At 44.8% G+C, this 27,133-nt stretch overlaps 1 protein-coding gene across 1 annotated transcript; it reads right to left on the bottom strand.

Annotated features, from left to right (window-relative positions):
- Positions 1–1,812: 1,812 nt before the first annotated feature.
- On the bottom strand, positions 1,813–27,133 carry LOC138786640 (zinc finger protein 420-like). Its single transcript, XM_069963620.1, has 5 exons — positions 27,079–27,133; positions 25,035–26,148; positions 4,843–5,264; positions 4,066–4,132; positions 1,813–2,332 (listed from the first exon to the last, which is right to left on the bottom strand). Exons 1-5 carry the CDS (start codon positions 27,131–27,133, stop codon positions 1,813–1,815), a joined length of 2,178 nt encoding a protein of 725 aa, XP_069819721.1.

The following is a 27,133-nucleotide window of genomic DNA, read 5'->3' as shown; positions in this document are numbered from 1 at the left end:
GACAACAGATACTCCAAATGCTCCAAATTTAAAGATTATTATTATTCAAACAAGATAACAATAAAGTGACATACAGACGTGCACTTCATGAAATGCAAGTCAGCGCGCTACAATCAGATAACAATATTGGGTTTTTATAATGTTTAAAATGCCCATGTGATGTGTTTGCGATAATCCTGGAGCTTGAATACTGGGCAAGGAGCACATTTTCTTATATTCCACCATATTGAGATGTGCGTGCATAGTTCTTGGGCTTGGTATCACAGGGTAGAAACACTTCTTCTAGTTGTAAGCACAAAAACTATCACATAAGCAGAAATATTTTGTTTTATTCTACTCTAAGCATCAAATTGATATTAAAAACAGGGTAAGATGGCTGGATTTCTTTAACTGTGAACAACTAAAAATAACGACCGTTTTTTGCAAAAGAAGTCTGAAAATAATTTCATGATTATATGACGTCCGACTCAAAAGACGTCTGTTATTCTATAGACTTGAATGCATTTGATTGAAGTCAAACTGCTGTTATAACAGATAAAAAAAAAAAGTCTGATGCTAAATACACAAACAACACAAAATAGACATCAATATACAGTATCGCAAATAAAATATATGTTCAGCAGCTTCAGAATTACGGATTTAGGGAAGAGGGACAATGCAGATGATTAACATTATTGTCCGTTACATATAAACACCACTTCACACACAGTGTATGACCCTAACATTCTGCTGAACATGGGCAGTGCGTGAAAAATTTTGTCATGGTCCAAGATACGTTTTGGCAAATAATCTATGCCAGAAGGACTGCTGCGCAATTATTTATGTAAAAAATAAAAAAATGGCACATAATAAAAATGCCTAAAAAAGTAGCACTGACTAACTAACCCCACCCCCTCTGAGGATAATAAAAAAATATTGCAGGTGTATTCTTCTCTAAAATAGCACAAACTGCTTCATAAATGCACTGAATTTTACGCCCTGCGCAAAAACACAAAATACACCAGAATAATGTGGCAAAAAGATTGATAAATGTGCCCCAAAAAGGCTTCTCCCAGTGTGAATTTTCTTATGTTTAATAAGTTTTGATTTCTGAGTAAAATATTTTCCATAAAAAAAAGCATAAAACTCAGTTCTCTGATTTATAACAAGATTATTTTAAAGTAAAACCGTTTATAGATTATAGACATGAATGTTGCTTCTCCTGTGTGAATTCTCTGATACAAAACAACATCTGATTTCAAATTAATATAGATATGACCAATCCTCAAAGGTACTTGCCCAAATGGATATATTTTTAATATTAATTAAGAAAAAACACAGTGTAATAAAATTGACACAATCAAATCAATACAATAAAAATACATAAACAGTTACCATAGGGCCCTAATGGTATAATAAATGAGATAAAAACAATTAATCATAAAATCTGAGCAAATATTAGATATATAAATAAAGCTTAGTGTAGCCCCTGAATTAGAAGGTCTCTTAAAAATGACTGATATAGAAAGGAAAAGAGTTCATATAGTGCACCTCTCACCAGACCATGTTGGCATTACCGATGATTTCGTAGTAATCTGCGACCTGTGGTACGCCAAAGATGTTATCAGTGATATGTCCAAACAGGTAGAGCACTTGAAAAAGATCACTGTATGTCCACTATATGCGACCTATAGTGCGCCCGCGGTCGCATATAGTGGACATACAGCGATGTGATTTTTGAGCAAAACATTTTTCACACCCTAAGCATGAAAACGGCTTCTCACCCGTGTGAGTTCTTTGATGTTCAACAAGACTTGATTTTTGTATAAAACATTATCCACATTCTGAACATGAAAATAGCTTCTCTCCAGTGTGAATCCTTTGGTGAGCAACAAGGGTTGATTTCCTACTATAACATTTGTCACATTCTGAACATGAAAATAGTTTCTCTCCAGTGTGGATCTTTTGATGTATCGCAAGATGTGATTTCTGAGTAAAACATTTTTTACATTCTGGGCATGAAAACGGTTTCACACCTGTGTGAATTCTTTCATGTGCAACAAGATTTGATTTTTCTGCAAAACATTTCCCGCATTCTGCACAACAAAATGGCTTCTCTCCGCTGTGAATCCTTTGGTGTGCAACAAGTGATAATTTCCTAGTAAAACATTTGTCACATTGTGGACATGAAAATAACTTCTTTCCTCTGTGAGTTCTGTGACCTGATCTCTCAGTATTACATGGCTTCTTCTCTATATGAGCTGCTTTATGTCCCTCATCCGTTCTGTAACCTTTATCTTGGTTCATAGTCTCTAACGGGACTTGTATAGAAGGACGAGATGCCAGATCTTTGCTGTGAGGGTCTGGGGGTATATCTGGGGTAATAGAATGTTCTCCATATGTATCTTGTGTGATCTGACCATCTGCTGTAATATCTGGAGATATCTGATGTCCTTCTGATCTCCGGGGACACTCAGCTGCCAAGAAGAAAGATGGTTTTATTATTTTTGAGTATTATAACCTTAACAACTTATGGATGTATACAGATAGTCTTTTAAGTGCACAGATTTCTACCATAATCCGTCTCCCCGTCCTCCGATCAATACGATAGGATCTGATCATGTTCTCTCTCATCCACAGATCTGTTCTGATTAGTTGAAGTCTGTGTGTTTAGAGCGCGACCGATCAGGAGAAGAAGCCGGGAGACGTCATTTTCTGTATTGGTCAGCCCCATAGACTTACATTATGTGTCTGTTAAACAGAGAGTCAGGGTAGAACACACTATGCCTAGGCTTCTCCCAGTTTGTTCTCTTGATCGATCATGAGCTTAAAGCGACCCTGTACCCACAATCTGCCCCCCCCCCAAACCTCTTGTACCTTCGGATAGCTGTTTTTAATCCAAGATCAGTCCTGAGGTCCATTCGGCAGGTGATGCAGTTATTGTCCTAAAAACAACTTTTAACTTGCAGCCCCGTGCCCTACGGCATATCTGTGCCCTAACTTTGCACCACCCCTCCGTCTATCCTCTCCACCCTCCTCATCATTAGGAATGACACTGGAACATTTACTGCTGTTTGAACATTGCACAGGTGCCTTAACGATCCAGCCCATGTGCCGTACTCACACAGCTGAGGAATAGTAGGCAATCTGCCTGGAGCATTCCCAATGATGAGGAGGGTGGGGAGGAGGGGCAGAGAGGTTGTGCCAGCCTAATGCATACACAATCTAGGCCACGGGGCTGCCAGTTTAAAAGTTGTTTTTTAGGACAATAACTGTATCACCTGCCAAACGGACCGCAGGACAGATATTGGATTAAAAGCAGCTATCCGAAGGTACAAATGGTTTGGGGGGTCAGATTGTGGGTACAGAGTCACTTTAACCCTCTGACAATAAACACAAAAGTTTTTTTCATGACAGGGATTCTTTAACTTTTTACCTTCCAGACAAGCAGCCGTAATCGACATTTATTCTTAATTTTAATTTATTTACAGGCTCAGTAGTGGGAGGTGTCTGTACGGCGGCGGAAGTGGTAACGTTATTGCATCATCACTTACCTTTGTACCCCCGTGTACCAATTACGCATTAGGTGGTAAAATATAGCGCTTCTAGTGTGGAGTCGGTGAGCGTCCCATATGCGACAATTTTGAATAGTCACATAAGATTAATGATTTTCCACGCCAAAAAAGTTGCCCATACTCTTGATAAATACCCCTATAATATTTGCCCCATATGTGTAATTGATACTGAATATACAGCAGAAAAGACCGTCTCTTCTCTGCATTTAGTGGTCACTACTCACCTGGGCGGTTACCTGTAGTGATGTCCTCCTTATACTGCTCATCGACGCTCACATCTGTCTCTTCTTCTTTTACTAATATGTCTGTAGCATTAATATAATTCAGATCCTTCCCTGTAGTTATTTCCTCCTTATACTGCTCATCACTGCTGTCATCTGTCTCTGGAGCATTAATATTGTTCCCATCTTCCCCCTGATTCATAAGATGTGAGAGAAATATTGTAAAAGTCATCAGACAGGAGGAGAAGTCAGGTGGGATGTACAGATCATAGGGAACATCTCCATCTACCTGATCCTGATCCTGTGGGAGAAGAGGACGGGGACATCTCTCTGGTGCTGTTCTCTTACTGGATCTGACTGGAGGGAACACATACAGAGACTGAATTCATTCTTTCCATCCAGATAATATATTTTGCGCACTGCAGACACGCCTCCCTGTACACAATTCCGTGCCCTCTTCCCGCTCTGCCCATATGGTGCACAAGGGGCAAACTTGAAGAAAAGTTTTTACAAACCGTGTGCAATGATGTGCATTTTTTTTTCAAGTTTTCGCAAGGTGCAGTGCTTGATAAATACAAGATGGCTACACTACAGGTGAGCTGGGTGAACAGACTCTCTCACACATGGGCTGTGCAGTTTAAGGCTGGGTTCACACTATGTATATTTGAGGCTGTATTTGTGAGGCTGTATAGCAACCAAAACCAGGAGTGGATTGAAAACACAGAAAGGCTCTGTTCACATAATGTTGTAATTGAGTGGATGGCCATCATTTAATGGCAAATATTTGCTGTTATTTTAAAACAACGGCTGTGGTATTGAAATAATGGCCGTTATTTACTGTTATATGGCGGCCATCCACTCAATTACAACATTGTGTGAACAGATCCTTTCTGTGTTTTCAATCCACTCCTGGTTTTGGTTGCTATGAGGACCTGACATGAGGACCAAATACAGCCTCAAATATACATAGTGTGAACCCAGCCTAATAGTTTTTACCTTATTTATTAAATTAGTATACAGTGATACCTCGGTTTAAGAGTAACTTGGTTTAAGAGCGTTTTTCTCACCTGTATGAGCTCTTTGATGTTCAACCAAACTTGATTTGTGTGCAAAACTTTTCCCACATTCTGAACACGAAAATAGCTTCTCTCCTGTGTGAATCCTTAGGTGAGCAATGAGGCTTGATTTCCTACTATAACATTTGTCACATTTTGAACATGAATATAGCTTCTCTCCAGTGTGGATCTTCTGGTGTATCACAAGATGCGATTTCTGAGTAAAACTTTTTTTACATTCTGAGCATGAAAACGGTTTCACACCTGTGTGAATTCTTTCATGTGCAACAAGATTTGATTTTTCTGTAAAACATTTCCCGCATTCTGCACAAGAAAATGTCTTCTCTCCGCTGTGAATCCTTTGGTGCGCAACAAGTGATAATTTCCTAGTAAAACATTTGTCACATTCTGGACATGAAAATAACTTCTTTCCTCTGTGAGTTCTGTGACCTGATTTCCCAGTAATACACGGCTTCTCCTCTATATGAGCTGCTTTATGTCCCTCATCCGTTCTGTAACCTTTATCTTGGTTCACAGTCTGTGATGAATCAGTAGCCAGGACATGTATAGAAGGATGAGATGGCAGATCTTTGCTGTGAGGGTCTGGGGGTATATCTGGGGTAATAGAAGGTTCTTCATATGTATCTTGTGTGAACTGACCATCTGCTGTAATATCTGGAGATATCTGATGTCCCTCTGATCTCCGGGTACACTTATCTGCCAAGAAGAAAGATGGTTTATTATTATTTTTGAGTATTATAACCTTATAAACTTATGGATGTATACAGATAGTCTTTTAAGTGCACAGATTTCTACCAGAATCCGTCTCCCCGTTCTCCGATCACTACGATAGGATCTGATCCTGTTCTCTCTCATCCACAAATCTGTCTCCACATCACTGATGACGCTGGGGGGGGGAGGGGTTTCTCTCCTGTAACCCTGCGCCCACCTTCTTTTACACTTCAGAGCAACATGTCAACAGTTTTGATCGTTTGGCCTTATGAACGTCTTTACACCATGACCGATTAGGGGAACAAGCTGGAAGAAGTCATTTTCTGACCTGGTCAGTCCCATGGACTTACATTACATTACATTACATTATGAATCAAGAGAGAACAAGCTGTGCCTAGGCTTCTCCCATTTTGTTCTCTTGATCGATCATGAAATGTACACTCGGAATCCAAACAATCAAAACTTTTAACGTCTTTGTTACCTATCAAAAGTTTTTTCATGACAGGGATTCTTTAACTTTTTACCTTCCAGACAAGAAAGCTTAATCGACAATTGTTGTAAAACTCATTTTGTTTAATGTACCAACTTAGTAGTGGGAGATGTCTGTGTGGCTTCGGGAGGTAAGTGGTAACGCTATTGCATCATCACTTACCTTCTTAACCCCCATGTACCGTCTCCGCATTAGGTGGTAACATATACTGCTTCTAGTGTGGAGTCGGTGTGCGTCCCATATGTGACTATTTTGAATAGTCACACAGGATGAATAATTCCTAAATTCAGTAGAAGCCGATGTAGTCAGTATTGGTGTAAGTCCAGGAAAAAATACACAAAATTTTGTGCCTTTTCCACGCCAAAAAAGTTGCCTATATTCTTGATAAATCCCCCAATAGTTTTTGCCCCATATGTGTAATTGATACTGAATATAAAGAAGAAAAGACTGGCTCTTAAGTGGTCACTACTCACCTGGGCGGTTACCTGTAGTGATGTCTTCCTTATACTGCTCATCACTGCTTTCATCTGTCTCTTCTTTTACTATTACGTTTATAGCATTAATATAATCCAGATCATAGGGAACATCTCCATCTACCTGATCCTGATCCTGTGGGAGAAGAGGACGGGGACATCTCTCTGGTGCTGTTCTCTTACTGGATCTGACTGGAGGGAACACATACAGAGACTGAATTCATTCTTTCCATCCAGATAATACAGAGAGGAGGTGTGTATATAGTCCTGTCTATTACCTGCTGATGGGAGGGGCTGCTGATCCTCCAGCATCACATCCTTGTACTGATCCTTGTGTCCTTCTACATACTCCCACTCCTCCATGGAGAAATAGACCGCCACGTCCTGACACCTTATAGGAACCTGACACACACAATGATCACACAGTCATCCCCCCCACCCCTCCAGTGGTGTTACTGTATAATGTCCCAGCATTCCCAGCAGCCACAGTCTCACCTCTCCACTCAGCAGCTCCACCATCTTGTTGGTGACTTCTAGGATCTTCTCTTCCTCCATTTCCTCATGTATCAGGGGCCCCGGGATTGGGCTCAGGGTTCTTCCCCATCCTTCACACCCAGGGGCCCCACAGCGCCCACTAGAGGACTTCTTCACTACTGTGTAATCCTGTGTATGGAGAGACACATTACTATCACTCCATCCATTCCCAGAATCCCTCACCTCTCCAGTCCTATCCATCTGTTATTCCATAGATAAGAATGATGTCATGATGACATCACTCCCAGAATCCCTCACCTCTCCAGTCCTATCCATGTGTTATTCCATAGATAAGAATGATGTCATGATGACATCACTCCCAGAATCCCTCACCTCTCCAGTCCTATCCATCTGTTATTCCATAGATAAGAATGAGGTCATGATGACATCACTCCCAGAATCCCTCACCTCTCCAGTCCTATCCATCTGTTATTCCATAGATAAGAATGATGTCATGATGACATCACTCCCAGAATCCCTCACCTCTCCAGTCCTATCCATCTGTTATTCCATAGATAAGAATGATGTCATGATGACATCACTCCCAGAATCCCTCACCTCTCCAGTCCTATCCATCTGTTATTCCATAGATAAGAATGATGTCATGATGACATCACTCCCAGAATCCCTCACCTCCCCAGTAAGCAGGAAGAGTATGTGTAGGGTGAGGGTTATTATCCTGTCGGCCATCTTGTCTCTGTCTCTCTCCATGGTTGATGGGTCGGTCTCTTATATAGAAGATATCAGCAGAGGATCCTGTATAGACAGAAGAAACAATGTAATATATTTGTTATTGCTGCATCTAGAAATGTCCAAATTATTAACTTTTTGGTGCCATACACTTTTCCTATTACCCTATTATGAATTTATCTCAGAAACTGGTATTGCTTCACAGGCAATGACAACTGGCAGCTGACAAACTATCCAATCTAGCTGTACAGGAGGGTAGATGCTAGGAGCCGTGTGCTTCCCCTGTGCTTCCAGGACCTGCCATGATGTCACAGTCATCTGATCAGTCACATGGAGGAGGAGGAGTCACATGATCAGGGGCTGCTGCTCAGTGTATGCAGGACTCTGCTGTGCTGGATGAGCTGAAGTGATGTATATGCAGCAGAGCTGAGTGTGTGTGATGTGTGTGGAGCAGAGCTGTGTATGTGTGTGGAGCAGAGCTGTGTATGTGTGTGTATTATATATGCTTGCAAACAAGTGCTCCAGCGGAGCTATAAGTTTAATAATAAAACATAAAATTTAGCAACTTCCGTCTCAAAATAACAGGGCAGGGTATGCATGAGAGGTGCTGTCATGGGCTACCGAAAACAATATTATCCGTAAGTAGTCATGCTTTTACCCTAATGCCCATGACAGCACCCCTGAAGATCTAGAATAGAAATTATAGGGGTAGTGCGGCGCTAATAAATTATTCACAGAATAACACACATTACAAAGGTATACAACTTTGTAATGTATGTTATGTCTATGAATCGCCCCCTTCCTGTGTCCCACCACCCCCGCCCGTGTACCTGGAAGTGTGTGGTGCATTATACATTACCTGATCCGTGTCGAGGGCCGTCCGCCATTTTGTGCCAAACGTCATCTTCGGACGGACACCTGAATCGCTGCCGCCGTCCCCCCTCCGCCGCGTCACAACTGTGCTCAGCCGCGATTGGCTGAGCACAGTTATGCTCAGCCAATCGCGGCGGAGGGGGGACGGCGGCAGCGATTCAGGTGTCCGTCCGAAGATGACGTTTGGCACAAAATGGCGGACGGCCCTCGACACGGATCAGGTAATGTATAATGCACTGTACACGGACGGGGATGGTGGGACACGGGAAGGGGGCGATTCACAGACATAACATACATTACAAAGTTGTATACCTTTGTAATGTGTGTTATTCTGCGAATAATTTTTTAGCGCCGCACTACCCCTTTAACTAGGGAGGGACTACAGCTGATAACAATTTCAGGCCAAAGGCTAATGGTGCGTTTACACTGAGAGATTTATCTGTCAGATTTTGGAAGCCAAAGCCAGGAATGGATTCGGAAAGAGGAGATATCTCAATCTTTCCTTCATGACCTGTTCCCTGTTCATAGTCCATTCCTGGCTTTGGCTTGAAAAATCTGTCAGATAAATCTCTCTGTGTAAACGCACCATAAGTCAGAAACAGACCTAGTCGAATGAGCCGTAAAAAATGGAGGAGGATCTTTCCCTTTACTAGTGATACACTGTCTGATCCACCTACTAACAGACGCTTTAGAAGCTGCCTTACCCTTGTTAGGACCTGAGAATTGAAGCAATAGGTTTTCTGCTGATCTAAATTCTGTAGATACATCCAGATTATATAGAAGAAAGAAAAACTCTCTAGGCACTATGTTGATTGCCACGGAGGTGATGTGAGTGGCTTAAAAGTCACCGCCATCGAAAGGGTTAATAGACCCAAATTTGGGGGGGGGGGGGGGTGATTGGACTCGCATGTGTGATTCAGGCTAATGGTCACTAACTTGTATTGTAAGTTTGACATTGTGATAAGCACTATTCTGTGTAAATAGTCATGTGACGTACCTGGATCAGTTGCATGGGCAATCAGGTGTTTTTGAGCCTGGTGGGCGTTCCACATTCAGCCTAACGTCACATCCTATCCTTATTTAAACAGATTGTAACCAGAAGACTACTGCCATGATTAAGAGGGACTTACCTCGCGACGCGTCGGCGTGTTTTTTATGAGTTTTTTTGTTTCGTTTTGATGATTCAATAAAGAACCTTAATTTTAAAAAGCTGTGGATGCAGAACCTCCTTTTACCTTAGATACATCCAGATACCTGAGTAAACACGTCCTGACATCTAAAGTATGAAAGGTGGCCTCCTTCTGATTTTTTGGATTGTTACAAAAAGTTGGTAAAATAATGTCCTGATTTTTGTGAAACTTTGAGACCACGTTGGGTAAAAAAGTAGGGAGAGTCTTCATGACCACTCTGTCATCGAAAACCTGAGTGTATGGAGGATGAGCAGACAAAGCTTGTATTTCAGTTACTCTCCTTGCTATAGTTATTTCAAGAAGTAAGGGGGGTCTTAATGGTCAGCATCTTGATTGAAAGTTGATGTGGAGGTTCAAAGGGAGCTGCTGTTAGGGCGTCCAATACTAAGTTTAGATCCCACTGGGGCACTGTAGCTCTGTTGGGCTGATCTAACGGATCTTGGTTACCTTTTGAAAATCTTAAGGAAGGCCCGCCAGACTCGGAAATAGATATTCGAGGTGACATCCTTTCTACTGGCTAGTAACTGTCCAAGAACCCTCTTCTCCTCAAGATGACCCGCTCAGCATCCAAGCATCCATCGCCTAGGATTTTCCAGAGGGTTTAGGGAGCAAAACCTGTGTAGTTTCCAGTTTTGCCTCGTGGCGAAGAGGTCTATTGACGGATTGCCGAATCTTTTTGTTACCAGAAGGAAGATTTCGTTGTTTAGTCACCACTCCGTCTGATCTAGGTGTACTGTGCTGAGAAAGTCCGCCACTCTGTTTTCTTTTTCCTTTAGATGTACCGCTAATAGAGACATCAAGTTCCCCTCTGCGAAGGAAAAAATCTGTGATGACAGATTCAAAAGAGTTTGAGATCTTGTGCCCCCTTGCTTGTTCACATACGACACGGCTGCTGTATTGTCCGTATAGATTAGAACATGGCTGTGAAGGATCTGGGCTTTGAAGCTCTGTAGAGCCATTGGAGTGGCCAGTAGTTACTTGTAGTTTGAGGATGTTTGTCTGATCTGAAGAGGCCACTGGCCCCGACATATTTGAGAGTCCATGTGAGCTAAACACCCCCACGGGCAGGTATCTGATGTTATTATTACCAGCAGGTGAGGGGACCAGTGAATGCCAGATGAAAGGTTGGCTGGAACTAACCACCATCGGAGAGATAACCTTGCTCTGGATGACAGGGAGAATGGAAGGTCCAGGGTTCCTTGATCTAGACAGGATGTTCTGTTGTAAAATCCTTGTTCTGTACTGTGCCCATCTTACTGCTGGTATAGTTGAGGTAGACAGACATTGCCTCTCTCAATGATTTGCTTCTTGACTTCCGGTAGGAAAGTCATCTGAACCGTGGAGTCTAGAGGAACTCCCAGAAAGATACAGCAGATTTGATTTTTTTATATTGATGTTCCAGCCCAATATCTTTATTACTTGAGAGGCCTGTTCTAGATAGAGAAGAGTTTGAGCCGAATCTAAAATCAGAAGAAAGTCGTCTAGATATGGGACCAGGATAATATCTTTCGTTCTTATGAAGGCTGCCATGTCTGCTACCACTTTTGTGAATACTCTCGGGGGCTGTGAAATTCCAAATGGTAGGGCTTTGTATTGGAAATGACACCACTGACCCCTGATGTTTACTGCGAGTCTCAAAAACTTCTGATGGGAAGGATGAATTGGAACGTGGTAGTACGCATCCTCTAAGTCTATTGATGCCATCAGACATTTTGGAAACAGAAGATGTAAAGCTGACTTTAGAGTTTCCATACGAAATCTCTTGTATTTTAGGTGAACATTGAGTCCTTTCAGGTTTATGATAACCCAATAGGAGCCATTTGGCTTTTTTACAAGAAAGAGTGGCGAGTAGTAACCCTTCCCTTGCTGATCTACTGGTACTGGGACTATTACGTTTTTTTTCTATTAATAAAAGGACTTCCGATTCCATGGCCGCCTGTTTCTCCCTATCTGACATGAGTCTGGTGGGGAGGTATCTGTTCCTGAAAAAAGGAAACCTTTCCCTTTTCCAGAGACCCTAAATTTCCTGGATGTATCCTGTCTTGGACTAAAGGGTCTTTCAAATTGTCTTTTACCCTAAGACTCTTGAGACTTTGGTTGAGGGGGAACAACTTTTTCTTATCCAAAGCTTTCTCAAGCAGAAAGTCGAGAACCGGACCAAATGATGACTTTTGATGCCCCTTCCATGACTTTAACCAAAGGACCCACCTGGCGGAGTTAGAAAATGCCGCAGCCCTAGCTGACATTTTTAGGGAATCCACAGATGCATCTGCTAAAAAGTCAGCCGCTTTAGATAACACTTGCAAGTCATTGAGGATTTTATGTCTTTAAATCTCCCAACCAGACCCTTAACCCCAGGGGCGTAACTAGAAATGGCTGGGCCCCACAGCAAACTTTTGATTGGGGCCCCCCCCTCCTCGACCAACCACTATGCCATCAACACACCCAGCTCTACACAGGTTCTATACACCATATAAATTACACTGCAGTTATATTAAGTGACTCACAGGGGACGCCTTCTCTCATTAGAGTTGTTTCCTTTTCATTTTCTTCTCCATCTGTCCTGGGCCATTATAAGAACTCCGAGCCACGAATCCACAGAATCTGCCAGACAGACAAATTAGGCTCTGTGTAGACAGCTTATAGATTGCCCCTTGTTCAGTCCTCCATATAGATGGCCCCATGTGCATCTACTATAGTAGAGATCCCGCTCTGTGTAATCCATTTATAGTAGATGACACCCTCTGTGCATCACCTATATCAGAGGTAGGGAATCTCTGCTCTCCAGCTTCTGCAAAACTACAACTCCCATCATGTATGGACAGTCAAAAATAAAGCTGTAGTTTTGCAATAGCTGGAGAGCCAAGGTTCCCTATCCCTGCCCTACAGTATATGGTCCCCTCTGTGTAGTCCTCTTAGATGACCCCTCTGTGTCAACCCCCCCAGTGTAGTTCCCCTTATAGATGCCCCCTAGTCCCCTTCATAAATGGCCCCTCTGTGTAGTTCCCCTTTTAGATGGCCCACATTCCCCATAAAAGTAGCCCCCAGTGTTGTCCATCCCCGTCCCGCATATAGGTAGCCCCCAGTGTTGTCCATCCCCGTCCCGCATATAGGTAGCCCCCAGTGTTGTCCATCCCCGTCCCGCATATAGGTAGCCCCCAGTGTTGTCCATCCCCGTCCCGCATATAGGTAGCCCCCAGTGTTGTCCATCCCCCATATAGGTAGCCCCCAGTGTTGTGCATTCCCATCCCCCATATAGCCCCCAGTATTGTGCATCCCCCATATAGCCCCCAGTATTGTGCATCCCCCATATAGCCCCCAGTATTGTGCATCCCCCCATATGGCCCCCAGTATTGTGCATCCCTCATGTAGCCCCCAGTGTTGTCCATCCTTAGCCCCCAGTGTTGTCTATCCTTAGCCCCCAGTATTGTGCATCCCCTTCCCCACATAGCCCCCAGTATTGTGCATCCCCTTCCCCACATAGCCCCCAGTATTGTGCATCCCCTTCCCCACATAGCCCCCAGTATTGTGCATCCCCTTCCCCACATAGCCCCCAGTATTGTGCATCCCCTTCCCCACATAGCCCCCAGTATTGTGCATCCCCTTCCCCACATAGCCCCCAGTATTGTGCATCCCCTTCCCCACATAGCCCCCAGTATTGTGCATCCCCTTCCCCACATAGCCCCAAGCGTTGTGCATCCCCTTCCCCACATAGCCCCCAGCATTGTGCATCCCCTTCCCCACATAGCCCCCAGTATTGTGCATCCCCTTCCCCACATAGCCCCCAGTGTTGTGCATCCCCTTCCCCACATAGCCCGCAGTGTTGTGCATCCCCTTCCCCACATAGCCCCCAGTATTGTGCATCCCCTTCCCCACATAGCCCCCAGTATTGTGCATCCCCTTCCCCACATAGCCCCCAGTATTGTGCATCCCCTTCCCCACATAGCCCCCAGTGTTGTGCATCCCCTTCCCCACATAGCCCGCAGTGTTGTGCATCCCCTTCCCCACATAGCCCCCAGTGTTGTGCATCCCCTTCCCCACATAGCCCCCAGTATTGTGCATCCCCTTCCCCACATAGCCCGCAGTATTGTGCATCCCCTTCCCCACATAGCCCGCAGTGTTGCCCCTCTGATTAAAAAAACAAACACATAACTCACCTAACCCCACGCTCCCCCGTCGGTCGCCGGTCTCCTCTTCTCTCTGCCTCCGCCCGATGAGCAGCCCTCTGGTGAAGTCCCGGCAGCGTCATCGCTGAGCGCTCAGTGTGCGCCGCGGCGGCTGGGACTTCCGGTTTGTGTTCTTAGTACCGGAAGTCCCAGCCGCGGCGGCGCACACTGAGTGCTCAGCGATGACGCTGCCAGGACTTCACAAAAGAGCTGCTCATTGGGTGGGACACTCTTGTGATCGCAAGCAGAATGCTTGCTTGCGGTCACAAGAATGATTGACAGGGCGGGAAGCCTATGGCTTCTCGCGCTGTCAGTCAGAACACTGAACACCCGGGAGGCCCGCTCGGCCGCCGGGTGTTGCAAGCGTTCATCTTCGGGGGGCCAAGGCCACGGGCCCCCTGATGTTAGGGGCCCCGTAGCAGCCGCTACGGCTGCTACGGCGGTAGTTCCGCCCCTGCTTAACCCCTTAGCGACCCATGACGTATCTAATACGTCATGGCGCCGCGGGGGGTGTTCACGTGCAGCCGGGCAGTGCCTCTGTTAGCCGGCGCGGGTCCCGTTGCCGCGCCGGCTAATTAAGCACTTCAATGCAGCTGTCAAACCTGACAGCTGCATTGAAGGGCTTTAGACATCACATCCCTGGTGTCTAGTGGGTCGGATCTCCCCCCCACGATGCGATCGCGGGGGGGAGATCCGTTCTTCTGGCCGTGCCGGGCCTCAGCGTCGGAATGACGCTGATCCCGGCTCGGCAGTAGATTGCTATGGTCTGCAACAGGCCATAGCAATCTATGACCGATCTCATGGATCTTTGCTGTGTATATACACAGCATTGATCTCTATGAGAGATCATTGCTGTGTATATACAAGCCCCCCAGGGGGGCTTCTAGTCCATGTAAAAAAAAAAGTAAAAAAGTGTTTTTATTAATAAAAAATCCCCTCCCCTAATAAAAGTCCAAATCACCCCCCTTTTCCCATTTTATAAATATAAATTAATAAATAAATAAACATATTTAGTATCGCCGCGCGCGTAATCGCCCGAACTATTAATTAATCACATTCCTGATCTCGCACGGTAAACGGCGTAAGCGCAAAAAAATTCCAAAGTGCAAAATTGCGCATTTTTGGTCGCATCAAATCCAGAAAAAATGTAATAAAAAGCGATCAAAAAGTCATATATGCGCAATCAAGGTACCGATAGAAAGAACGCATCATGGCGCAAAAACTGACACCTCACACAGCCCCATAGACCAAAGGATAAAAGCGCTATAAGCCTGGGAATGGAGCGATTTTAAGTGACATATATTTGTTAACAATGGTTTGAATTTTTTACAGGCCATCCGATACAATATAAGTTATACATGTTATATATCATAGTAATCGTAACGACTTGAGGAACATGCATAACAAGTCAGTTTTACCATAGGGCAAACGGCGTAAATGCAAATCTCCCCGAAATCAAAACAAATTCGTTTTTTTTTCAATTTGACAGCGCAAATGATTTTTTTCCGGTTTCACAACATATTTTATGGAAAAATTATGCCTGTAATTGCAAAGTACAATTGGTTTCACAAAAAATAAGCACTCATATAAGTCTCTAGGTGAAAAAATGCAAGCGCTATGGACTTTTAAACATAAAATGGAAAAAGCAAAAGCGCAAAAACGAAAATTGGCTTGGACCTTAAGGGGTTAAAGAACGGGCTACGTAAGTGGCTGCAACGTTAGTTCTTAAAGCGCCCGTTGAGGCCTCCCGGGTTTTACGATTAAAATGGTCAGCCTTGGGGCGGAGCCTAGCCGGACATGTGAGCGGACACGAGTTCTGAGAGCTCCCGCGGGTCCCGCTGAATACCGGCACATTGCTACTCCTGCGGGCCACCATCCTCACTGAAAACGCTCCCGGGGGTGCGGAGAAGCCCGGGAAGCATTCCGGTACCGGGCAAATGGCTGGAAGGGTCCCCAAAAAGACAAAATCAACGGCAGGAACGGGCGGCCGAGAAGCCCAAGATGGCGCCGACCCGCCGCTTCACACACCACGCAGTACAAGGCAGCTTACTGCGGGGACGGCTGCCAGACTGGCGGAGTTTCAGAAACCGCCGACTCCACGGATGAGCAATGGATGTGTCCGGTATGATCCAGTAGAGGGGGAAGATATAGAGGAAAGCCCCATAGAGAATACCCCTTCAGAGGCAGACATGGCGGGGGGCTGCAGTGACAAGGAGGGAGAGGAGGAATACATGGAGGCTGTGGCAGGGGAAGCACAGCAGAGCAGTACTCCACCATATGCCCCAGGGACAGTATGTGCACAGGAACCCACACTGAGAGACATTTTGCTGGCAGTCTCACAATGTAACTCCTCTATCACCAAATGTAATGCTGCTATTTCTTCTCTTACACAACAAGTGGGCAGCTTGCAGGGTGAAGTGGGGTTCCTCCGCCAAGATTTACGCAAAGGCAGTGATAGAACCACGGAGGTGGAGCACAGAGTGGGGGACCTGGAAGACAAGGTTGCGCCTATTGCCACAACTTCCCGTAAGCATGATCAAGTTATTTCTCAACTACTACTAAAAACGGACGACTTGGAGAATCGTCTGAGACGGAATAATGTAAGACTGGTGGGAGTGTCGGAGAGAATAGAGGGTGCAAACCCCACAGAATACTTTGAGAACTGGCTCTCTGAGGTTTTTGGGAAGGATAATCTGTCCCCTATGTATGCTGTTGAAAGGGCTCATAGAGTACCCACCCGACCCCTCCCGCCTGGCTCCTCACCTCGTGCAGTATTGGTGAAATTACTCCATTATCGCGATCGTGACACCATATTGCGAGCTGCACGGAACTTGCCAGGAGCTACTATCAATGGCAGCAAAATATCTTTCTTCCCCGATCATTCCGCAGAAGTCCAGAAACAGCGGGCGCAATTTCTGGAGGTGAAGAGGAGGTTGCGCAATCTTCAGTTGCCATATGCCATGCTGTATCCTGCCAAGTTACGGGTCGTGGCAGCAGGGGACACTCATTTCTTCACTTCCCCAAGGGATGTGACGCACTGGCTGGACCAGGAAGAACAACATCTGCGTGGAAGACGCAGCCCGCACAATCGTGATGCACCAGCCTGAGTTCAGGAGTTGCCTACTCAAGTTAAAGATTTGTTGCCCCCGGAGGAAGTCCGGGTGTCTGGAAAGTATTCAAGTTCTTCTTTCTTCTTCTTTTATATTCTCCTGCTGGCCCGCAGGATTACATTTCTCCTGTTTTAAGTGGGACCCGTCCTGCTTCATTCTCACTGCATTGTATTTGACTGTCTGTTCATTGTGTTACGGTCATGGAGAACTGGTGCCCTAATCTGCAGATTTTTTGGGTGCAGATCACATTGTTTTTGGGAACTGTGTTGTTAGTTTTCCAGTTAAGGGATTTTTTTCTTTTTTTCCCACCTGTCGGGATCCACATGGTGCCTTATGCTTTTTATTCTGCATGATATGCTTAGAAACCTGTACACCTCTGCCACCCAGTGGCCGTCCTTAATATGGCAATGTGATTTCCATCTTAGCTTAACTGAGTTCTATATGTTCGCTGATATGTCTACTGAGCAGCATTATCATTTTTTTGAATATGTGTTAAGTAGTGACTATGGCTGGTAGGCTTACAGGGATCTCATGGAATGTGCGGGGCCTGGGAGATGCGGACAAGCGGTACGCACTGTTGGACTTCCTGCGACAGTATCACCCAGTGGTACTGTGTGTACAGGAAACACATTTGACCGCGGACACTACTCAATACTTGAGGCGTGCATGGGTGGGGTGGAGTTATCATTCTGTTCATACGCAATGCTCTAGAGGGGTGAGCATATTGGTGTATAAAGATATTCCCTTCACATGCATGGACAGTAAAATTGATCAAGAGGGAAGGTTCATATGTTTATATTGCATCTATGGGATTAGATGCATTCTTACTGCGGTATATGTCCCGCCTCCGTACAGCTGTACAGTCTTGAACAGAGTGATGGAGTTTGGCTCGGCTCACCCGGATGTTCCTCTATTGATAGTGGGGGATTTCAATATGGTGGTTGATCCCTCAATAGATAAACATAGCGTGGGTTCGGTGAATCTAGCCGCTGGTGCTACTGCTTTGGGGAAAATGCTAACAGAATTGTCCCTAACAGATGTCTGGTGACAGAGACATCCGGGGGAGCGGAGTTATTCCTGTTACTCATCCACGCATCACTCACTATCTAGAATAGATTTAGCTATATGCTCTAACCATATGTTGAACCATATAACTGGCGTTGATTATCTCCCTAGGACTCTCTCAGATCACTCACCCTTGAGACTTCAATTAACACATCCTGGTTCCGGGGTGGTCGGGAGAAGCCTGTGGAGACTGAACCCGCATTGGTTGACCGTTTTGGACCCAGCCACAGTGGTACCAGTGGTGGATGAGTATTTTGTTTTAAATAGGGGTTCTGTGTCTCTCCAGGTGGAATGGGATGCTATGAAGGCATACTTACGGGGTCACTTTATCCAGCGTATCACGGGGGTGAAAAGAAGAAGGGGACAATTGCGAAGGGATCTGCTGAAGGGCTTAAAAGAGAGGGAAGAGCAGCATGTTTTGCAACCGACGGGGGCTACTGCCCGGAGGCTTCAAGCGGCCCATAAGGCTATCAATATATTTGATATGGAGTCCGCAGCACAAAAACGTACATTTGCTAAACATTCCTTTTTTGTAGAAGGGGAGAAGGCGGGAAACATCCTGGCAGTGGTTGCCAACGCCCAAAGGGATCCATCGTATATCACGAGCATTCAAAGTCAGGAAGGGGATGTAGTGACAACATTGACGGACATACTAGAGGTGTTTAGAAGCTATTATCTAACGTTATACTCCTCTCATATTACCGTGACTCCGACTCAATTGACGCAGTTTTTGAGTGGTATATCCTTACCAACTCTCACGTTAGAACAGCAGGCCTTTTTAGACACGTCATTAACATTAGAAGAACTAGTGGCGGCTGTAACCTCATTACATAACTACAAAGCACCAGGATCAGACGGGCTCCCAGCCGAATTGTATAAATTAGTTGGGAAACCCCTACTCCCCAAATTGCTGGAACTATGGAAAGCCTCATTGGAATCGGGCACCCTGCCAGTGTCTATGCAGGAGGCAATAATAGTGGTCTTACCAAAACCTGGGAGAGATCCTTTGATTCCCGATTCCTATAGGCCTATTTCCCTACTTCCAGTTGATATTAAAATCATAGCTAAAGCTCTGGCTACTCGTCTCTCTGGGGTCATTTCGTCTTTGATACATCCTGATCAGACGGGATTTATCCCTGCTAGATCTACGGCTCTGAATATACGTAGATTACACCTCAACTTACAGATACCAGTGGATAATCCGGGGGCTCGTGTGGTTTGCTCATTGGACGCTGTCAAGGCATTTGACAGCGTCAAATGGCCATACTTGTGGGCGGTCTTGGAGCAGATGGGGTTTGGACCAGTATTTCTGTCATCTATACAACTGCTATACTCAGCCCCAGTGGCTCGCTTGCGGATAAACGGTGGACTGTCCCCAACCTTTCCACGTCATCGGGGAACGCGGCAGGGATGCCCGATTTCCCCGCTGTTGTTTGCGCTGGCTATAGAGCCTTTAGCTTCCCTGTTGCGCTCGCATCCTGGGGTGGTTGGCTTTCGGAGGGGAGCGAGGGAGGATAAATTGGCGTTGTACGCCAACGATTTATTACTCTACCTTAAAGTGTCACTGTCGTGAATTTTTTTTTTGCAGAAATCAATAGTCCAGGCGATTTTAAGAAACTTTGTAATTGGGTTTATTATCCGAAAAATTCATTTTTATCATGAAAAAGCAGTTTGAAGCTCTCCCCCCTGTCTTCATTTTTCTCCTATGGAGAGAGCTAAAGAAAAGACCAAAACAGGACAACAAAGAGTTAATCTACAAATCCCTCACGGGATATCTCCTGTGACAGTCACCAGTGACCTCTCTGAGCTCGGATTACAGCTGTCACCCAGCTCCGTGCCTGTAATCCTCTGTTATCTGCTTTCTGCTGCCGGCTAACTCCCTCCTTCCTCCTCCCCCCTCCCCTCTCCCTAGAGCAGACAGGGTACGTCTCCTGCAACAAGTCACAATTTTCAGATTTTTCAGAGTGGATGAAAAAGAGGAAGGAGGGGGGGACCTGGGAAAAGGCTTTTTACATGCAGATAATGGCAGATTTGGCTAATAAACCCAATTACAAAGTTTCTTAAAATCGCCTGGACTATTGATTTCTGCAAAAAAAAAAAAAAATACGACAGTGACTCTTTAATGACTCCTCCGCCTCCCTCTCTATTGCCATGGCCACAATAAATGAATTTGGAACATATTCGGGTCTTACTATAAATTGGGACAAATTGGTCATTATGCCCGTAGATTGAGATGACACTCTGCAGTTAGATTCGGCCATCCCATTAAGGAGTGTCAGTACGTTTAAGTATCTGGGAGTATTTATCTCTAGAGAGGTTAGAGCATATGAAAAATTGAACATGACACCCCTGATAGCTAAATTTCAGCAGAAACTGGCGGTCTGGCGTAAACTACCGTTGTCAGTGGTGGGTAGGGCGAATCTGGTGAAGATGATATGGATGCCACAACTATTGTACATTTTACATAACTCTCCTGTGTGGCTTCCTTCTCGCCTTTTCTGTAAGATTCACTCTCTCTTCCGCGCATTGATATGGGGTTCCCAGCACCCACGCATTAAATTAGAAACATTGCAGAGGGCTAAAGACGATGGGGGTCTTGCCATTCCCAATGCAGCCATGTACTTCCTTGCGGCCCAACTACAACACCTGCGGGGATGGGAAATGGGTGACAGGGGTGACCAGAACAAAGCACTGCTTGGACACCACTTACAGTCAGACTTTCTATTTGAGACCCTGGAAGCCAAAAAGATATTACTGCTCACTCCTCAGATACCAACGTTGCTGCTTATACATAAAATATGGTGGAAGATTAGAAACTTATATGGTGTCACGGGTTATACACAGTACACGTCCATATGGGATACTCCATGGTTGGGAGAATTATACTTCCTGGAGGGGTTTTCCGCCTGGAGAGACACGGGAATTAGGAGAGTAATGCAATTGTATGATGGCAGACAGCTGAAGCGGTTTGACCAACTGCAAAGTCAATTTGTACTGCCCCATACTCAATTTTACAAATATTTACAATTACGCCATGCATGTGAAGCGGAAGGGGAAATACTTGCATCGGAAGTACATTATCTGCCACCAATGAACGTTGTAGGGGAATCTGAGTCCACTAAGGGACTTATCTCCTGTTTATACAGACATATTGTATCTAAGCACCTAGATAGATTTCCACTTCTGCTGCGGGAAAAATGGGAGGCAGACATTGGCCCTATAGAAGAAGGGCAATGGACGGAGATAATGGAAATGACACCTAAACTGTCCTTAGGGGAGCAACATCAGCTCTCGCACCTCTACCTGTTACACCGTGTATATCGCACACCACAATTCCTTTTCCGCATACATGTCCGGGACACACCCATGTGCCCGCGATGTCATCTACATGAAGGGGGGATATTGCACATGTTCTGGCGATGTCCCAAGCTGTTCCGCTATTGGAGAGGAGTGGCGTCGGCCATACAAAAAGCATACTCAGTGGAATTGCAACAGTCTCCACTGGTTTATGTATTAGGATATGTAGAAGACTTAGCGCTACCCGTGATAGAGCAAACTGCAGTAGCCCGTATTTTGTTCATGGCGCGTAAGCTCATTGCACAGCACTGGCTAGACGAGACCCCTCCCTCGGTATCGGAATTTGTGGGAAAGGTATGCGTATGAGCAACGAAAAGCACCCAAGAAATTTGAGAAACTCTGGGGAAAATGGTTGGCTATCCCTGAACTAGTGTCTCCAGGTTCTTGCACATAGGTTGGGATGTGGGATGTACGGGTAGGAGGGAAGATCTATCTTATCATTGCCTGTATCTTGTCCCCGCTGGTTGGCGGGAGGTGTGCAGGGCTTGGCTTAGCCAGGCTCCTTATTTGTGCTTTGCATTTAATGGTTTTCTGAGTATATATTTCATTTCCGGAAACATTAATGCGGTGGAATGATGTCAAGATTTGTGGACTGCAGAATTCTACATATGTTCATGAAGACTCTGGAACTGACAGGACTGGGGAGAGGGGGGAGGGTTAGGGAGGGTAGGGGTCGGAGGGTATGCCCTCTGGGGAGTTTTTGTTTGTTAATAAAAAAAAATGCATATCTTTTAATAAAAATAATTTGGATTAAAAAAAAAATGGTCAGTCCATAGGGTCTGGCAAAGACCCCAGATCCTCAAAGGGTAGACTGTTCTTTTTTGCTATTTTAGCTACAGGGACATCAACTGCTGAGAGGAACCCACATATACTTCTCCCTGCTCTATGTCATGCCAGGAAATAACCGAGGCTTGCTCTGATTCAATTTCACTACTCGAGGGGCCAGGAATCTCTTGCTGGGTAGGTAAATTTAATTGAGATAGGGACGTTTTAATCTCGTCTCTAACCCTTTGTTTGATGCTATCCGCCAAAGCTTTAGATTCTTGTGCTACCATATGGTCCACACAGGCTGAACATACAGATCTATGGTAATCATCTTTTAACTCCTTCCTACATTCACCACATATCCTGTGCCTTTCAGAAGATCTACTAGAATCCTTAGGGCTGTGAGGTGATTTCTACAATATAAACAGCAATAAACACCCCATTACTAAAAGGCAAAAACAGAGGACCTCTTACCCATCCTATGGTCTTCACTGGTACCGGACTGGAGGTCCGGACTGGTTTTGTCGCTCCTTTCACTTCGTTCATAGCATCCTTTATCCCCTCCTGAGGGCTCAGACATGACTGCAGGAGGTGTCTTGGTGCCTCCGGACGCTGATAGAGGCTTTGGACGCTGTATAGAGAATCCCGGGCGCCCGCGCCGGAAGTGACGGTACGCGCCAGATGTCATCATTAAGGGCGCCGGACATTATTACGCATACATACTCGCTGACGTCAAACACCCAGGGAAACCGGAAGCCAGCACAGCATGGATGCCAGCGTTCACTGCAAAGCCGCACCACCCTGCCAGGGCTCAGGCACGAACCTGCAGGCCAGAGCCGGGCAGCAGACCGATGAGACCCCCGCCAGGCTTCCAGGGTGCTCCCCAGAAGAGAATTAGGCCTGCAGGGAGCCTCAAAGTGCACCAGCAGATGAAAGACCTGTGGTTGATGAGGTAATCAAACTTCTTCACTTCCACAGGAGCAACAAACTTATAATGGGCTTACGTGCTGCAGAGTGGACCCTCTCGGCTTTATCTCCCGATCGGTACGGATGTGAGCACTCAGACCTAGACCCATCAAAACTTTTGACATGTCAATAAGTCATTGGCTTCTTGGCTATCCTGTAAAGACATGAGTATTGACCAGGACAAAACTACATGGGCCACCTGTAAGCACATACATATATGATCACCTGTAAGTATATACCTATATGGCCACCTGTAAGGACATACCTATATGGGCCCCCTGTAAGGACATACCTATATGGGCCCCCTGTAAGGACATACCTATATGGGCCCCCTGTAAGGACATACCTATATAGGCCATCTGTGGCAGGTGGATAAAGTCCAATTACATTCCCTGGAACAGGCAAGATGATGACAAACTATGCAGAAAGACACCTCTATAGTGTTACTTACAGTAGGTTATGACAGGTGTAGATAATACAGCCCTACACAACCCTCTTTGCTATATTTGTTGACCCCTAGGCCACCCAATGTGAGGATACTACACCACATTACACATGGCTTCCTTCTGCTGGTTTGTCAAATAACTCACAGTGAGATACAAGAGAGCCGGCAAACACAGTGTCTTCCTTAGGGCCAGTTCACACAAAGCAAAAGCAGCGAAACTCAGCACAGGCAGCGGACCGAACGCAGGCCCCTGGGAACTAATACTCAGCCTATGCATGCAGCTGGTCTCACAGACAATGAAAGAGACTGACAGCAGGAAAAATTATAAGTAAACCACAACCAGGCCGGCAATGCTGAGCTTAGTTCTGCTGCCCATTGGTCCATAACACAGAAGATGATTGGTTCCAAGACAGAATGCTACTTTCATGGCAATTGCCTGGTGGGGATAGGCCGAGACACAATAATGACCTTTCCACACAACGTCTGGAATGAAGTAAGTGGCAGACAAGAGTTTTTATGAAACCACATACACAGTTAACTCATTGTAGCACTTTAGGATCTGCTTGCTGTCAGGGAATAGAAAACGCAGTTGAAACACTGTAATATAGCTTACACATCCCCCATCCCAAGAACAAACTTTCACACACAATAGACATGAGTATATACATCACAACCGGAATATACGTTCAGCAGCTTCAGAATTATGTTTTTTGGGTAAAGGGACAATACAGATGATCGACATTCATTGTCCTTTACACATAAACACCACTTCAGACACTGCGCATGACCCTAAACATTCTGCTGAGCATGGGCAGTGCAGGTTCAGTCCATGACAGCAAAAATGACAAGTAAAGATGTCTCCTATAAAGAACTGAAGATACATTTTGGCTAATTATCTACGCCAGGGTCTGACCGGAGGACTGCTGCAATTATTTATGCAAAAAATTAAATAAAAAAAATCACACATTATAAATCTGCCTAAAAAGGTAGTTAACATTAACCCCCCCCCCCCCCAAAAAAAATAGTGCACATTGCTTCATAAATCAACAAAATTTCCCACCCTGCGCAAAAATGCAAAATAAACCCAAATAATAACGCAAAAAGATTGATAAATGGGCCCCGTGTGATTTTTCTTTTGTTTACTATGCAGTGATTTCTGAGTAAAACATTTTTTACATTCTTAGCATAAAACTCTCCTCTGTGTGAAATCTCTGATGTTTATTAAGATATCATCTCAGTAAAACTTTTTCCATATTCTGAGAATAAAATGGCTTCTTCCCAAATAAGTTATCTGATTTTCAAGATTGTTTCCAAATAAAAGTTCATAGATTATAGACATGAAAGTTACTTCTCTTCTGTGTGAATTCTTTGATGCAAAACAAGATCTGATTTCAAAGTAAAACATTTTCCACATTCTGAACATACAAATGGCTCGTCCCCTGTGTGAATTTTGTTATGTACAATAAGTTGTGATTTCTTAGTAAAACATTTTCCACATTCTGAGCATGAAAACGGCTTCACCCCTGTGTGAGTTCTTTGATGTTCAACAAGAATTGATTTATGTGTAAAACATTTCCCACATTCTGAACACGAACATAGCTTGTCTCCAGTGTGAATCCTTTGGTGTCTAACAAGGGTTGATTTCAAAGTAAAACATTTTCCACATTCTGAACACAAAAATGGCTTCTCCCCCGTGTGAATTACCTTATGTTTCATAAGTTGTGATTTTTGAGTAAAGCATTTCCCACATTCTGAGCATGAAAATGGCTTCTCGCCTGTGTGAGTTCTTTGATGTTCAATAAGACTGGATTTTTGTGTGAAACATTTCCCGCATTCTGAACATGAATGTCGTTTCTCTCCAGTGTGAATCCTTTGGTGTATAACAAGTGTCGATCTCATAGTAAAGCATTTTCCACATGCCAAACATAAGAATGGCTTCTCCCCTGTGTGAATTCTCTTATGTTTGATAAGGTATGATTTCTGAGTAAAACATTTTTTACATTCTAAGCATAAAAACGGCTTCTCCCTTGTGTGAGTTCTGTGATGTTCAAGAAGAATTGACTTATGTGTAAAACTTTTCCCACATTCAGAACAAGAATATAGCTTCTCTTCACTGTGAATCATTTGGTGTTTAACAAGTGACGATTTCCTACTATAACATTTGTCGCATTCTGGACATGGAAAGGACTTCCCCACTGTGTGAGTTCCCCGACCTGATTTCTCAGTAATACACGGCTTCTCCTCTATATGAGCTGCTTTAAGTCCCTCATCTGTTCTGTAACCTTTATCTTGGTTCACAGTCTGTGATGGATCAGTAGACAGGACTTGTATAACAGGATGAGATGGGGCTGGGGGTATATCTGGGGTAATAGAAGGTTCTGCATATGTATCCTGTGTGATCTGACCATCTGCTGTAATATCTGGAGATATCTGATGTCCCTCTGATCTCCGGGGACACTCAGCTGCCAAGAAGAAAGCGGATTTTTTGCAAAATTTTGTGACATTTTTACACACCAAAAAAGTTGTTCATAAATCCCCCCATATAGTTTTTACCCCATTTTTGTTCTGAATACACAGCAGGAAAGATGGACTCTACTCTGCATTTAGTGGTCACTACTCACCTGGGCGGTTACCTGTGGTGATGTTCTCCTTATACTGCTCATCACTGCTCACATCTGTCTCTGGAGCATTAATATTGTTCCCATCTTCCCCCTGATTCATAAGATGTGAGAGAAATATTGTAAAAGTCATCAGACAGGAGGAGAAGTCAGGTGGGATGTACAGATCATAGGGAACATCTCCATCTACCTGATCCTGTGGGAGAAGAGGACGGGGACATCTCTCTGGTGCTGTTCTCTTACTGGATCTGACTGGAGGGAACACATACAGAGACTGAATTCATTCTTTCCATCCAGATAATACAGAGAGGAGGTGTGTATATAGTCCTGTCTATTACCTGCTGATGGGAGGGGCTGCTGATCCTCCAGCATCACATCCTTGTACTGATCCTTGTGTCCTTCTACATACTCCCACTCCTCCATGGAGAAATAGACCGCCACGTCCTGACACCTTATAGGAACCTGACACACACAATGATCACACAGTCATCCCCCCCACCCCTCCAGTGGTGTTACTGTATAATGTCCCAGCATTCCCAGCAGCCACAGTCTCACCTCTCCACTCAGCAGCTCCACCATCTTGTTGGTGACTTCTAGGATCTTCTCTTCCTCCATTTCCTCATGTATCAGGGGCCCCGGGATTGGGCTCAGGGTTCCTCCCAGTCCTTTACGCACAGGGGCCCCAAAGTGCCCACCAGGGGACATCTTAACTACTATGTAATTCTGTGTATAAAGAGACACATTAAAAGGAGTTATCCACCTGCATCTTTTTACCGCGGGTAGGGGGTGTAGGTTTAGATCTCTGCTTGCTGACTGTAATTGAAAACAT

The sequence above is a fragment of the Dendropsophus ebraccatus genome, chromosome 3, assembly GCF_027789765.1.
Source record: "Dendropsophus ebraccatus isolate aDenEbr1 chromosome 3, aDenEbr1.pat, whole genome shotgun sequence".
NCBI lineage: Eukaryota > Metazoa > Chordata > Amphibia > Anura > Hylidae > Dendropsophus > Dendropsophus ebraccatus.
This window is presented reverse-complemented; position numbering and strand designations above follow the sequence as displayed.

Bases quoted from the DNA above. Each gene is read 5' to 3' on its own strand.
- LOC138786640 (XM_069963620.1), bottom strand. From the start codon at position 27,133: ATGTTTTCAATTACAGTCAGCAAGCAGAGATCTAAACCTACACCCCCT. The intron at 4,133-4,842 runs GTGAGAAAAACG...TGTTCCCTCCAG, and splicing joins ACATCAAAGAGCTCATACAG to TCAGATCCAGTAAGAGAACA. The intron at 2,333-4,065 runs GGTAGATGGAGA...AGACCCTCACAG, and splicing joins CTCCCACAGGATCAGGATCA to CAAAGATCTGGCATCTCGTC.